General features: G+C 37.2%; 1 protein-coding gene across 1 annotated transcript in view; it reads right to left on the reverse strand.

Moving 5' to 3' along the window:
- Window positions 1-1,849: 1,849 nt before the first annotated feature.
- Window positions 1,850-12,847, reverse strand: part of LOC121384244 (solute carrier family 23 member 2-like) — a 34,392-nt gene continuing 23,394 nt past the window's right edge. Inside the window, exons 7-12 of the mRNA XM_041514530.1 lie at window positions 10,366-10,522; window positions 7,134-7,387; window positions 6,132-6,405; window positions 4,216-4,311; window positions 2,096-2,396; window positions 1,850-2,065 (exon numbers count right to left, since the gene is read on the reverse strand). Of these exons, the coding sequence (XP_041370464.1) occupies window positions 2,134-2,396; window positions 4,216-4,311; window positions 6,132-6,405; window positions 7,134-7,387; window positions 10,366-10,522 (1,044 nt within the window). The 3' untranslated portion in view covers window positions 1,850-2,065; window positions 2,096-2,133. The remainder of the gene's footprint in view (window positions 2,066-2,095; window positions 2,397-4,215; window positions 4,312-6,131; window positions 6,406-7,133; window positions 7,388-10,365; window positions 10,523-12,847) is intronic.

Here is a 12,847-nt window from a genome sequence, read left to right on the forward strand (position 1 = left end):
TTTTACGGTAAGCCACGGCCTCAGAAGGTATAACTAAATTTGGTTGATATATAGATATTCTGCATGTTGTTTTATCATAGTATGTTGTAATTGAAAATGCATTTTCTTACAACTTGAGTGGTTTGGTAATCATGTATTGTCTTGTTTGAAATCGGTTACTTCCCTATAATGAAATATAACAACTGATGTGGCTTATCTGGTTTTAGAAGGCGGTACCGGTGTAATCGCCCAAAATATACCCCCGCCAAACTATACCCGGTGTATAAACTGGACTAGCTCAAAATATACCCCGGGGTATAAAACAGGCTAGCCCAGAATATACCAATCTAGTCTGTATTTCAATGTCCAGAGGGGTTTTTTTAAATTATAATTTATATATTTTGGGCTAGAGAATATCGAAATATCTTTCTAAAATGACTAATTTGTGATAGTTTTATTTTTATGAAAGCAATAGTTGCTTTTCTTTTAAAGCGTTTATTATTATTATTATTTATTTATTTATTTATTTATTTTGTATACAGGTTAATAATAAAAATGAGGGTTAGTGTTGGGGTCAGGGTTAGGGGCATAAAACAGGCTAGCCCACTTTAACCCCGGGTATAGTTTCGCGGTCCCCAGTCCACAAACCGATCTTGGCGCTAAGATTCTCTTTATTATAATTATACTCTCTTTATTATATAGGCCTACACTCTTTATTATATTGATAATTATTATTACATTTTATATTGAATATTTTCATCACTTTCCATACGATGTAAATTGTTTCCCCCTTTTAATGACATACGTATTATATTTTAATGTTTGTAATGCCTATGAACTGTATGTTTACGGCTAATAAAGTATATCAGTTCATCTTAAGTGTATAACTACCTAGAGCGCTTAAAGTGAACTTAGCGTTACGATCGCTTTGTGGAACGAAGCCCAGATAGCTGAGGTGTGCGCCCAGGACTGCTTGCTTGAACCTTATTGAATATAAGCACGAAACTAAATTGAAATGAACCGATTAAGCCACCAGGTTGTAGGTGGTAGGTGTTGGGTCTTGTAACCGGAACTGGCTTCAACAGAGACCTGTACTGCCATTGCACTGATACATTTCTTGTTAACTACTAACAGTTAATAAATAGGTCTAATAATTAATGCTATACAAATACTGGTTTTAGTAACTCTAGGTTGTTTGAAATAAAAAAAAAAGTTTGTTTTGTTTAACGACACCACTGGAGCACATTGATTAATGAATCATAGGCTATTGGATGTCAGACGTTTGGTAATACTGACTCATAGTCATCAGAGGAAACCCGCTGTATTTGTTTCTAATGCAACAAGGGATCTTTTATATGCACTTTCCCACAGACAGGAAAGGACATACCACAGCCTTTGTCCAGTTGTGGTGCACTGGTTGGAACGAGATTTATTTGAAATTGTCATTAGAAATTATCATTAGTAAGTTTAGAAAGAAAAAACACTCAACATACATAATTGTATGAGACGGGGTGGGGGTGGGGGTGGGGGCAAATGCTTAAATTAAGGCAAAAACGACTTTGGTGGTATCGTGGTTAAGCCATCGGACATAAGGCTGGTGGTTACGCCATCGGACATAAGGCTGGTGGTTAAGCCATCGGACATAAGACTGGTGATTAAGCCATAGGACATAAGGCTAGTGGTTAAGCCATCGGACATAAGGCTGGTGGTTAAGCCATCGGACATAAGACTGGTGATTAAGCCATCGGACATAAGGATGGTGGTTAAGCCATCGGACATAAGGCTGGTGGTTAAGCCATCGGACTTAAGACCGGAGGCTAAGCCATCGGACATAAGACTGGTGGTTAAGCCATCGGACATAAAACTGGTGGTTACGCCATCGGACATAAGGCTTGTGGTTAAGCCATTTAAACATAAGACTGGTGGTTAAGCCATCGGACATAAGGCTGGTGGTTAAGCCATCGGACATAAGGCTGGTAGGTACTGGATTTCCAGACCGATACCACAGATATCCCCAAACAATAATGTCAGATATGTTATAGTAACGTGGGTATTAGCATGAAATAATCTCCTCCACTAAAAAAAAAAACCCACAAAAAAACAAAAACCCCCAATTTCCTTGCAACTGTAGATCCACAAATTAGGGCTGTGGTTCTAAAGCCTCTCTTCAAGAATCACGGGCTGCTCGTAGACGTGTAGAACTGGGTGAGGATCTGCGTGAGATTTACAGGAACAACATAGGTCCGGAGAAAATCCGGGCATGAACGGAACATACCGACAACACCCGATCCGTCGTAGTAGTTTGGATACATATGGCAAGTCGTACATCTCTATCGACGCTCGTTGATAGTCTTTGGAATCCGTACTTCCTTCCGCTGCTTTCCTCCACGCAAGCATTCCTCGCTCCTCTAGAGTACCTTTGTGGAAAAGTGTATGTTTCAATGAAGCCTAGTTTATTTTATTTTATTTTATTTTTATTTATTTTTTATTCAATTTCATTATATTTAAATTTAATTGAATTTTTTAATTATTTTTATATAAACATAAAAGGATATTGTAGTTGTCCCAGTTATAAAACAGACACCCACTATTTAACCATTATGCATTTCATTTCTTTTCAACTTATTTGCGTGCTTATATCCAATTAAGTTTCATGCACGCTGTCCTGGGCACAAATCTCAGCTATCTGGGCTATCTGTCCAGGATAGTGGGTTAGTTTTTAGTGGTTAATATGAAAGAAGAAGGTGTAGTGGTCTTACACCTACCCACCGAGTTGTTAAAACTCGCTCTGGGTGGGAGCCGGTACCGGGCTGTGAACACTGTATCTACCGGCCTAATGTCCAATGCCTTAACCACGACACCACCAAGGCCGGTAACCATTATGCAGGTCAGGTCAGAGAGTTTAACGTGCACATTCAGAGCAAGCTGTTGTAGCGCACGCCTATCCTGGGCGCAAGTATCGGCCTCAGCCGGTTCCTCCGTCCAGGACAAGAAAGGGTTGGGGTGGATGAAGGGGAAGCGCCTGCACTGTCAGGTGCAAGGGAGCACTTGCAGTCCGACCGTGATCGGTAACAGGCGGAAGGGTGATTTGATGCTATGGAATTTTGAGTCCCGAAGGATGAGTCCAAAGAGAAATGGTGCGCATGTTTGAGAAGGAAATTAGGCGCATTTTTGAACGGTCCGCCGAAATAGTAAAGAAGGGAGTTACGTATATATTATAGTTTTGGAATTTAGTAAGCCGAGAGTAGCCCGTTAAGGGGACCTAGATGGCGTTGAAATGTCTCCCTAGGTTGCCCATTAGGGCCCTTAAAAGGGCCTGAACTGTTCAGCTCAACCATTATGCAACCGAGGTACTCTTTATATACCATTAATATTGTCCGGCTACAAAACGAGTCTCTCTTTTGTACCCGATATGGAGTGAACGCAGCATATACAGTTTGTTTGTTTGTTTTGTTTAACGACACCACTAGAGCACATTGATTAATGAATTATCGGCTATTGGATGTGAAACAACTCTGGCATAGGTCTCAGATAGGAAACCCGCTACATTTTTCATTAGTAGCAAGGGATCTTTTATATGCACCATCCCACAGCCTTTGACCAGTTGTGGTGCACTGGTTGGAACGAGAAAAAATCCAGTCAGTTTAATGGATCCACCGAGGTAGTTCGATCCTGCGATGCAAACACCTCAGACGAGCACTCAACCGACTAGAGATAAATCCCACCCCAGTAGCATATACAGAGACTAATACCGACTTCGGTTTACACCTTAAAGGGACATTCCTGTGTTTGCTGCATTGTCAAATGTTTTCGACTAATAAAATATTTCTACGATTAAACTTACATATTAAATATATTTCCTTGTTTAGAATATCAGTGTCTGTATATTCAGTGTGTTTTTGGTCGTCTTAATATTTGTAAGAAGCCCAAACTGGATAAATATTTTAGGAAATAAAATAAAATTTACGCTAGTACAAATATTAGAACGACCAGAAACATGTTTAATATACAGCCACTAATATGTTATGCAGGAAAATATATTTGATATGTAATTACAATCGCTAAAAAAGTCTCTGTTAGTCGATAACATCGTAAAAATTGCAGCAAGCTCAGGAATGTCCCTTTAATCGTTTCAAACACCTGACTGGCCACTTTCAAGTCTTGTATTTCATTATATTACTGGATATACACATACACATTGAACAGAGGAAAACTAAACCACATCAGGGTACAAACCAGGTACAATGTTGTCAAGGATACAACCAAGGATCCCACCGACGAACATCGCCGTTCCTAGCAGGACGTTGAGCACTTGGTCGAACTCCTTGCTCCCTGCAATAGTAATGGACATGTTGTTTTGTTTAACGACACCACTAGAGCACATTGATTTATTAATTATCGACTATTCAGGGTTCCAGCTGGAAAATTTTCATTAATAGCCAAAGTTGTAGCCAAATGTTTACTTTTATAGCCACGATATAAATTTTATAGCCAAAAGAGCGGATTGAAAATTTTAATATTTATATTTGTGTAATTTATTCTCAAATTCATGTGGTGTATTTGTCCTAGTGAGCAATACATTTGTGATTCTTTTCAGGTTTTCTTGAACTGCTTTTTAAATGGCCCATTCAGATTGTTAACAAACTATAATTATGAAATAAAAACAACCCGAGGTAAAGTGTATATGCATTGTTTTGTAATCACTGGCGGTCCCGCAACGCTTAGCGTCACCACGTGATAACTGTGATTAAAGATCGCATTTGAACGAGCGTTTGATTTACTAGAACAATGTTTTAAAATTAAACCTAAACAATGATACAAAATGCAAATTATCTTGGTAGATAAAACATAAGAATATAATTCGGTGTGAAACTTAAATAAAAAATTGTGGACCCGCATATCTGGCTTTTTAATAGGTTATACCGAGCTTACGCAAACTGAAATAAATATATTCATACGAATGAAGTACTCGATCGAACAGAGCCCTGTATGTAGATTTTATTCGTGAGGAATCGTTACTGATTTGACTGGTTCACGATTCACTGCATCCACATTTTATTTTATTAAGGGCAAGGGTTTCGCGCGTATATTTTCTTTGGAATGGCGGCGACATTAAATATATATATATATATATATATTAGGAAAATAAAATAATCCGAATTTCGGGAAACATTGGTTGAAAAAAAAAATTCGCCATTTTGTATCGCCTGATTGACCAGATTATAGCCAAATTTGTGATAATTCGCCAATTGGCGACAATGGCGAACGGTAGCTGGAACCCTGCTATTGGATGTCAAACATTTGGTCAATTTGACATATATTCTTAGAGAGCAAAACCCGCTACGTTTTTCTATTAGTAGCAAGGGATCTTTTACATGCACCATCCCATAGACAGGATACACATACCACGATGTTTGATATACCAGTCGTGGTGCACTGGCTGGAACGAGAACTATTCATTATAAGAGTCACCAGTTTCAAGCAGGGCTACAAGTTCTACACGAATATTTTATTTTTTAAATGTCTTATTGCTTAACGACACCACTAGAACATTGATTTATAAATCATCGACTGTTGGATGTCAAACATTTGGTAGTTTTTGACTCGTAGCCTTAGAATAGGCATCATCCCCATAGACAGGATAGCACATACCACGGCCTTTGATATACCAGTCGTGGTGCACTGGCTAGAGCAAGAAATAGCCCAATGGGCCCACCGACGGGGATCGATCCTAGATCAACCACGTATCAGTCGAGCACTTTTACAACTGGTCTAGGTTATGCCCCGCCACTTCTAGTGTTTATAATAACTCAAATTAGATGTTGCCATTTTGTAAATTCAGTTAGAGCTTACAGCAAACAAAAAGGACAAACAAGAAACACATTGGGATACTGACATTAAAGGAAGGAATTTGTATTTAACAACGCATTCGTCATAACCATCCATAATTCCAGCATCATCATCATCTATATTTCCATTCATTCATTCATTCATTCATTCATCATCATCCATCCACAATTCCATCCACACATTCATTCATCCATCTATCTATTCATCTATCCATCTATCTTTCCGTCCATCCGTCCATCCATCCATCTATCCATTCATCCATCCATAAATTCATCCATAAATCTATCCAACCATATATTGACCTGTATCTATTGCATCTGGGTTGCTCTCTAAATACTGCGGGACAGCTATTCCGAGCATGAAGGACACGCCAATGATCGTGAGATTCCGTGACGACGACATGTCACAATACTGCAACGCCGACATGCCGACAGCGGTGACCAATCCCAGAGAAACGGTATTCAGTCCACCAATCACAGGGTCTGGTATTAACGTGATCACGGCGCCAAATTTGCCTATAACCCCGCAAATAATCAGTATCACACCAGCACACTGGAACACACGTCTGCTTGCAACCTACAGTGTTAGAAAAATAATAATCTTAGTTTTCAGTCGAATAATAAAGGTTACTCACAACCGTTAAACTTCGTTCAAAAACTGAATGTGCAGTTTCTTTTGAATAATCTATAATTTACTTTTTTAAAACAGTTTTTATGTATACATATGTTGTTGTTTTTTCTAAATATACTATTATCTGTAAATGAGGCAATTCATGAAATATATATTTAAAAAGAGAGAGATAACATTTCAGTAGAGAAGCAAAAGGTTATAACTTATCGAGTTGTTCCCCCTTAAGCTCTATCCTAACCGGCCGCGAGCGATGCGAGCGATGCGAGCGATTATTTCAGACATCATTGCAATTGAAATCAATGATTTCTAAAATAATCGCTTGCGTCGCTCGCGGCCGGTTAGGATACAGCTTTATCTCTAAACATGAACTTCTGTTCCAGCCTGGGCATCTAACAGGTTTTCCCTGAACAGCATAAAGCTGTATCCTAACCGGCCGCGAGCGATTATTTTAGAAATCATTGATTTCAATTGCCGCATCCTAATTTTTAAGCTGTATCCTAATATGTTTATCTGTCGCGTCGCACACGTGCGGTTAGGATGCGGCAATTGAAATCAATGATTTCTAAAATAGTCGCTCGCATTGCTCGCGTCGCTCGCAGCCGGTTAGGATACAGCTTTAATGAACTTATATCGGACAAGCGTTCTTGAACATAATTAAAGATGAAATGAGCTACCTTTGTTACGGCTATTTCTCCGATATTCCCGCTGTAGGATGTCGTTGCGTTCCCGGCCCCCACCAGACCGGAAATGATGCTGGAGAAGCCCTCGATTGCGATGCCTCTGTTGATCGCATGAGGCGGAGGCGGAGGCGCTTCAGACAGTCTGGCACACGCGTAGTAATCGCCCATTGATTCGATTACCGATGAAATCGTTGCTGCCAGCAACCCGATGTAACCGGCCGCGCTGATCGTTGGTATTCCAAACTGAACTGAAATAAAACGGATAGGAATGTTTGCTTTCCCAACACCCCAGCACAATTTAAATAAACAGCCTTGGTGGAGTAGTGGCTAATAACCCGTCAGACCGTAGGCTGGTAGGTATTGGGTTCGCCTCCCAGTACCGGCTCTCACCCAGAGCGAGTTCAACGACTCGGTAGGTAGGTGTAAGGCCACTATACAGATACAGATCTCTCTCACTAACCACTAACAACTAACCACTAAACTACAGTCCGGAAAACTGATGTGTGTGTGTGTGTGTGCCCAGGACAGCGTGTTTGAACCTTAATTTGATATAAGCACGAAAATAACTATAAAGAATGAATGGATTTAAATAACGGTCATTATGCCTTTAATATAGTTATCATGACACATTCATTGACCAATCTCTACAAATTAATAGGGCCTAATGCTTAACATCAAATAAGCAAATATTTAAATCACACAATATATGATGTTAATTAACAAAGGTGTGCAACATTTCAAGAACTATAACCTCTGTTTCAAAAATTTAGATATCAATTTCTTGGTACATACCAAAGTGATATGTCGACACTAGAACGCCAAGTGGGACGCAACACTTCGTGACGTCATCGATTGGCGCACTACAACCTTACAGGAACGTCAACCAAACGAGTTGAGTGATATAAATTAAGATCGATTATGGGTAATAAATAGGATATTAAACTCGCTACCATTTCGTATCATGTTTATGTCCCTCGAGAAATAATTTTCATTGTCACTCGCTAAAACTTGTGACCACTGAACATTATTTCACTCGGGACATAAACATGATACGAAATGGAAGCTCGTTTAATATCCTATCAACATAAACTGGTTTAGTCTCGAATAGCACTACTATATAAAACATATTTTTCTTTGCGTTTTTAAATTTTATTGTATCCTGAATTTTTGTTTTTAATTGTAAGCAAAAATCTTCCAACATTTTTGTCTAATTGTTTTCTGTAATTACAAATGATATAATCTGTTCATTGTAAAACTATATAGGCCATTTTTAAAAAACGTCATGAAATCACCAGGATTGAATTAAATTTATGGATGTTTTGTTTTACTCTTTGCAGTTGAAAATCTGAGTATACCAACCTAAATTAAAACTCATACAACATTACCCACTGAGTTATGTTAAAATATATTTATAAATGGCTTCTCCCAAACACCATTCAAATATTGCCATTCATTTCGTGTTTTTGTTTACTATTCTTTCTTACGCTGAATGTTGATTGGTTTCCTTTAAATAGCACCAACAATTGTTTAATTTACCGGCCATATTTATAGGACGTGTAAGTGAAAAGAAGAAGAAGAAGTTTGTTTTGTTTAACAACACCACTAGAGCACATTGATTATTAATCATCGGCTATTGGATGTCAAAAATATGGCAATTTTGACAAATAGCCTTAAAGAGGAAACCCGCTACATTTTTCCATTAGTAGCAAGGGATCTTTTATATGCACCATGCCACAGACAGGATAACACATATCACGGCCTTTGATATACCAGTGCACTGGGTGGAACGAGAAATAGCCAAATAGGCCCATCGACAGGACACCCCCCCCCCCCCGAGACCTTTTTACCATGTATTTCCATCATTCTACCCTCAAAATGTGCTAACCTGAGACCTTTTTACCATGTATTTCCATCATTCTACCCTCAAAATGAGCTGCAATCCATGTGAAAATGTGTAGTGGTTCGTTTTGCAACCCTATATAACTGTTTGATAGTAACGCTAATATGATTTAAAAAAGAAACAAAAAAATCCAGATTCGGACATTTTCGTTTAACTAGCCTGCCCCCCCCCCCCCCCCAACAAAATTGGGAGCCCATACGCCTATGACTACAAGGATCGATCCCAAACCGACCGCGCATCAAGCGAGCGCTTTACCTTCTACGTTCTGCCCCAAGTGAAAAGAAAGGGCGCTCGTTCGCTACCTAAACACCAAAGCAGAACAAACAAAAACAATTCTACATAGTTTTCTCCATCACATTATTACTGTTATTTCTGTGCTTAGCTACCTACATTTTTGGGGTTTTTTTTTTTTACCTTTTTGAGTCATTACTACTTTAAAGGGACAGACCCTAGTTTTTAAACACTACAGCACATTTTTCACTATTAGAGCCGTTTACGATCACTGAAATCAAACATTACTTAATATTTTATTGTTTAGATTATCCATTTCCGTAGAACCGAAGTGTTTCTGGTTATCCTGTTGTTTCTAATACCACAAAATGCATTTTTCATATTTTCAAAAACGCACGTGCGTCTGAGATTCGGATTCTAGTCTATTTTTAAGGATATTTCCCAGTTTTAAAATCGCAGACTCTTCTTTCACTCTGTTGTAACTTTATCCATATGTGTTACAGGTTTGTTGATTAACTAAACTTAGTGTTGATTTTTACGAAGTAAGATTAGGGTCTGCTCCTTTAAGAGAATTTCTTTTAGAAAAGAATGTTAAATGATACCCTCCCAACCCCACCTCACATATACATACACCTCATGCTACATGTAATACTTTGTGACTGGCGCAATGAAGCCTAAAATCTGGGGAAAGTTCAGGTTGGATGGTACTAAAGAAGAGAGTTCCGAGTCAAAGTTCGAGGTGTACCGTCAAATATTTGTGGCTGTGATTATTTTTGCAAATACTATTATCCATTGACAATACATGAATACACTTTTAGCAAAAATGACAGTTGCTAATAAAAACATTTTGGTCGAAAAAGATGTTAACATTTGCTTAACACATGTTTTTGGGGTGGGGTTTTTAGAATATGTAAGAAATAAAATAATACATTCGTGTCCGTTAGATACCATTTATCTTAAAACTCGTTGTTTAAAAACGTATCAAAATCGCTTTCGCTTATAGAATACATTTTAAAACAACTCGTTGTAAGATAAATGGTATCTAACGGCCAGTCATGTATTATTCTCTATCACGTATACTAAACAAATACCAACGTGGATATGGAAAGTAGAACCATGGCGCGTTGTTAAGGACATCAATGCTAACATCCGTCCTGGCTCTGTATGCCGGTAATGTAGAATTAGAGGTGAACACATCCGTCTCAGTGAGGATATAGCTAAGTAGCCAGGATACAGCCACTCCCAGCAATATCTAAAGATTTTTTTTTAAAGTAATTAAAATTTTAAAGGGTTCCAGCTGCCGTTCGCCATTGTCGCCCATTGGCAAATTATCACAAATTTGGCTATAATCTGGTCAATCAGGCGATACAAAATGGCGATTTTTTTTTTTCAACCAATGTTTCCCGAAATTCGGATTATTTTATTTTCCTAATATATATATATATATATATATATATATATATATATATATATATATATTTAATGTCGCCGCCATTCCAAAGAAAATATACGCGCGAAACCCTTGCCCTTAATAAAATAAAATGTGGATGCAGTGAATCGTGAACCAGTCAAATCGTTAACGATTCCTCACGAATAAAATCTACATACAGGGCTCTGTTCGATCGAGTACTTCATTCGTATGAATATATTTATTTCAGTTTGCGTAAGCTCGGTATAACCTATTAAAACGCTAGATATGCGGGTCCACAATTTTTTATTTAAGTTTCACACCGAATTATATTCTTATGTTTTATCTACCAAGATAATTTGAATTTTGTATCATTGTTTAGGTTTAATTTTAAAACATTGTTCTAGTAAATCAAACGCTCGTTCAAATGCGATCTTTAATCACAGTTATCACGTGGTGACGCTAAGCGTTGCGGGACCGCCAGTGATTACAACACAATGCATATACACTTTACCTCGGGTCGTTTTTATTTCATAATTATAGTTTGTTAACAATCTGAATGGGCCATTTAAAAAGCAGTTCAAGAAAACCTGAAAAGAATCACAAATGTATTGCTCACTAGGACAAATACACCACATGAATTTGAGAATAAATTACACAAATATAAATATTAAAAATTTCAATCCGCTCTTTTGGCTATAAAATTTATATCGTGGCTATAAAAGTAAACATTTGGCTACAACTTTGGCTATTAATGAAAATTTTCCAGCTGGAACCCTGATTTTGTATTTCATGACTTTTATTGTTTGTCATCATATATATATATATATATATATATATATATATATATATATATATATATATATATATATATATATACACATACATTCATACATACATACATATATACACATATACATATACATATACATATACATATACATATACATATACATATACATATATAGATACAGATATATATATTTAGAGAGAGAGAGAGAGAGAGAGAGAGAGAGAGAGAGAGAGAGAGAGAGAGAGAGAGAGAGAGAGAGAGAGAGAGAGAGAGAGAGAATATACAGAGAGAGAAAAAATGAAAACTAATCATTTGTTTTAATATGGAAAATATCAACCCAGTCTATGTTAATCGGTATTTGTCGAGGCTGTGTCGAGACAAATACCGATTAACTTAGACGAGGTTGATATTTTACTTATTAAAAAACACGAGTCGCGAATTCTATTTATCCCAAAACATTTCTAAAATAACATTTTCATTCGATATTTTGTAAATTACAGTACTAAAGTCTCTCCCATCGATAATATGATGTCATCACGATTAGCACAAATTGTTTTGACGTCATGCACTTTAACTAAATCTTATGGAAACGTTACGCTTAGGTATACAGGTCTTGATGGCTTGTAAACAAATGAGCCATTCACAGCAACACATTATTATCGAGATTCCTTGAACATTTGCGGATACCTTGAACATTTGCGTATACCTTTAAATTTGCATACCATGATTAACCGGGTTAACCCACTAAATTATCACATGGGTTTATGACATGGATATCATGGGTAAGTTATAGTATATATTTATTAGCCATATAGTTCAACATATTGAGGGAAATATAACCAGTATGACCAGAAATATAACCAGTATTTTTGAAGCGACGTCATAACTTAAAGGAATACTGTCACAGACCACTGACCTCTTTCATGGCCTGACAAAGTATTACTTAAAAATGTATATATTTGATTTGTCCCTAAACGTACTTTATTCAACCATCTACGTAGCCACCATACTCCACTTATTAAGGATATTTTGTAAAAATAATTGAATTATGGCAATGGTCCATAATTCAAAAACTAACATTGCTGAGAGGGTGGACATGGATTTTACTCCATCATGATGTAGTTAAAGTGATGCAATAGTTAGATTTGGTCTGTAAAAATTAATGTAATTTTTATTTATTATTCATTAAAAGAGAAATAAGGTCCTTAAATCTGTGACAGTATGCCTTTAAAGTGAAATTCCTGAGTTTGCAGCACTGTAAGATGTTTCCGACTAATAAAATATTTCTACGATTAAACTTACATGTTGAATATATTTTCTTGTTTAGAATATCATTGTCTGCATATTCATTGTGTTTCTGATCGTCTTAATATGTG

The sequence above is a fragment of the Gigantopelta aegis genome, chromosome 10 (genome assembly GCF_016097555.1).
Source record: "Gigantopelta aegis isolate Gae_Host chromosome 10, Gae_host_genome, whole genome shotgun sequence".
Lineage (NCBI taxonomy): Eukaryota > Metazoa > Mollusca > Gastropoda > Neomphalida > Peltospiridae > Gigantopelta > Gigantopelta aegis.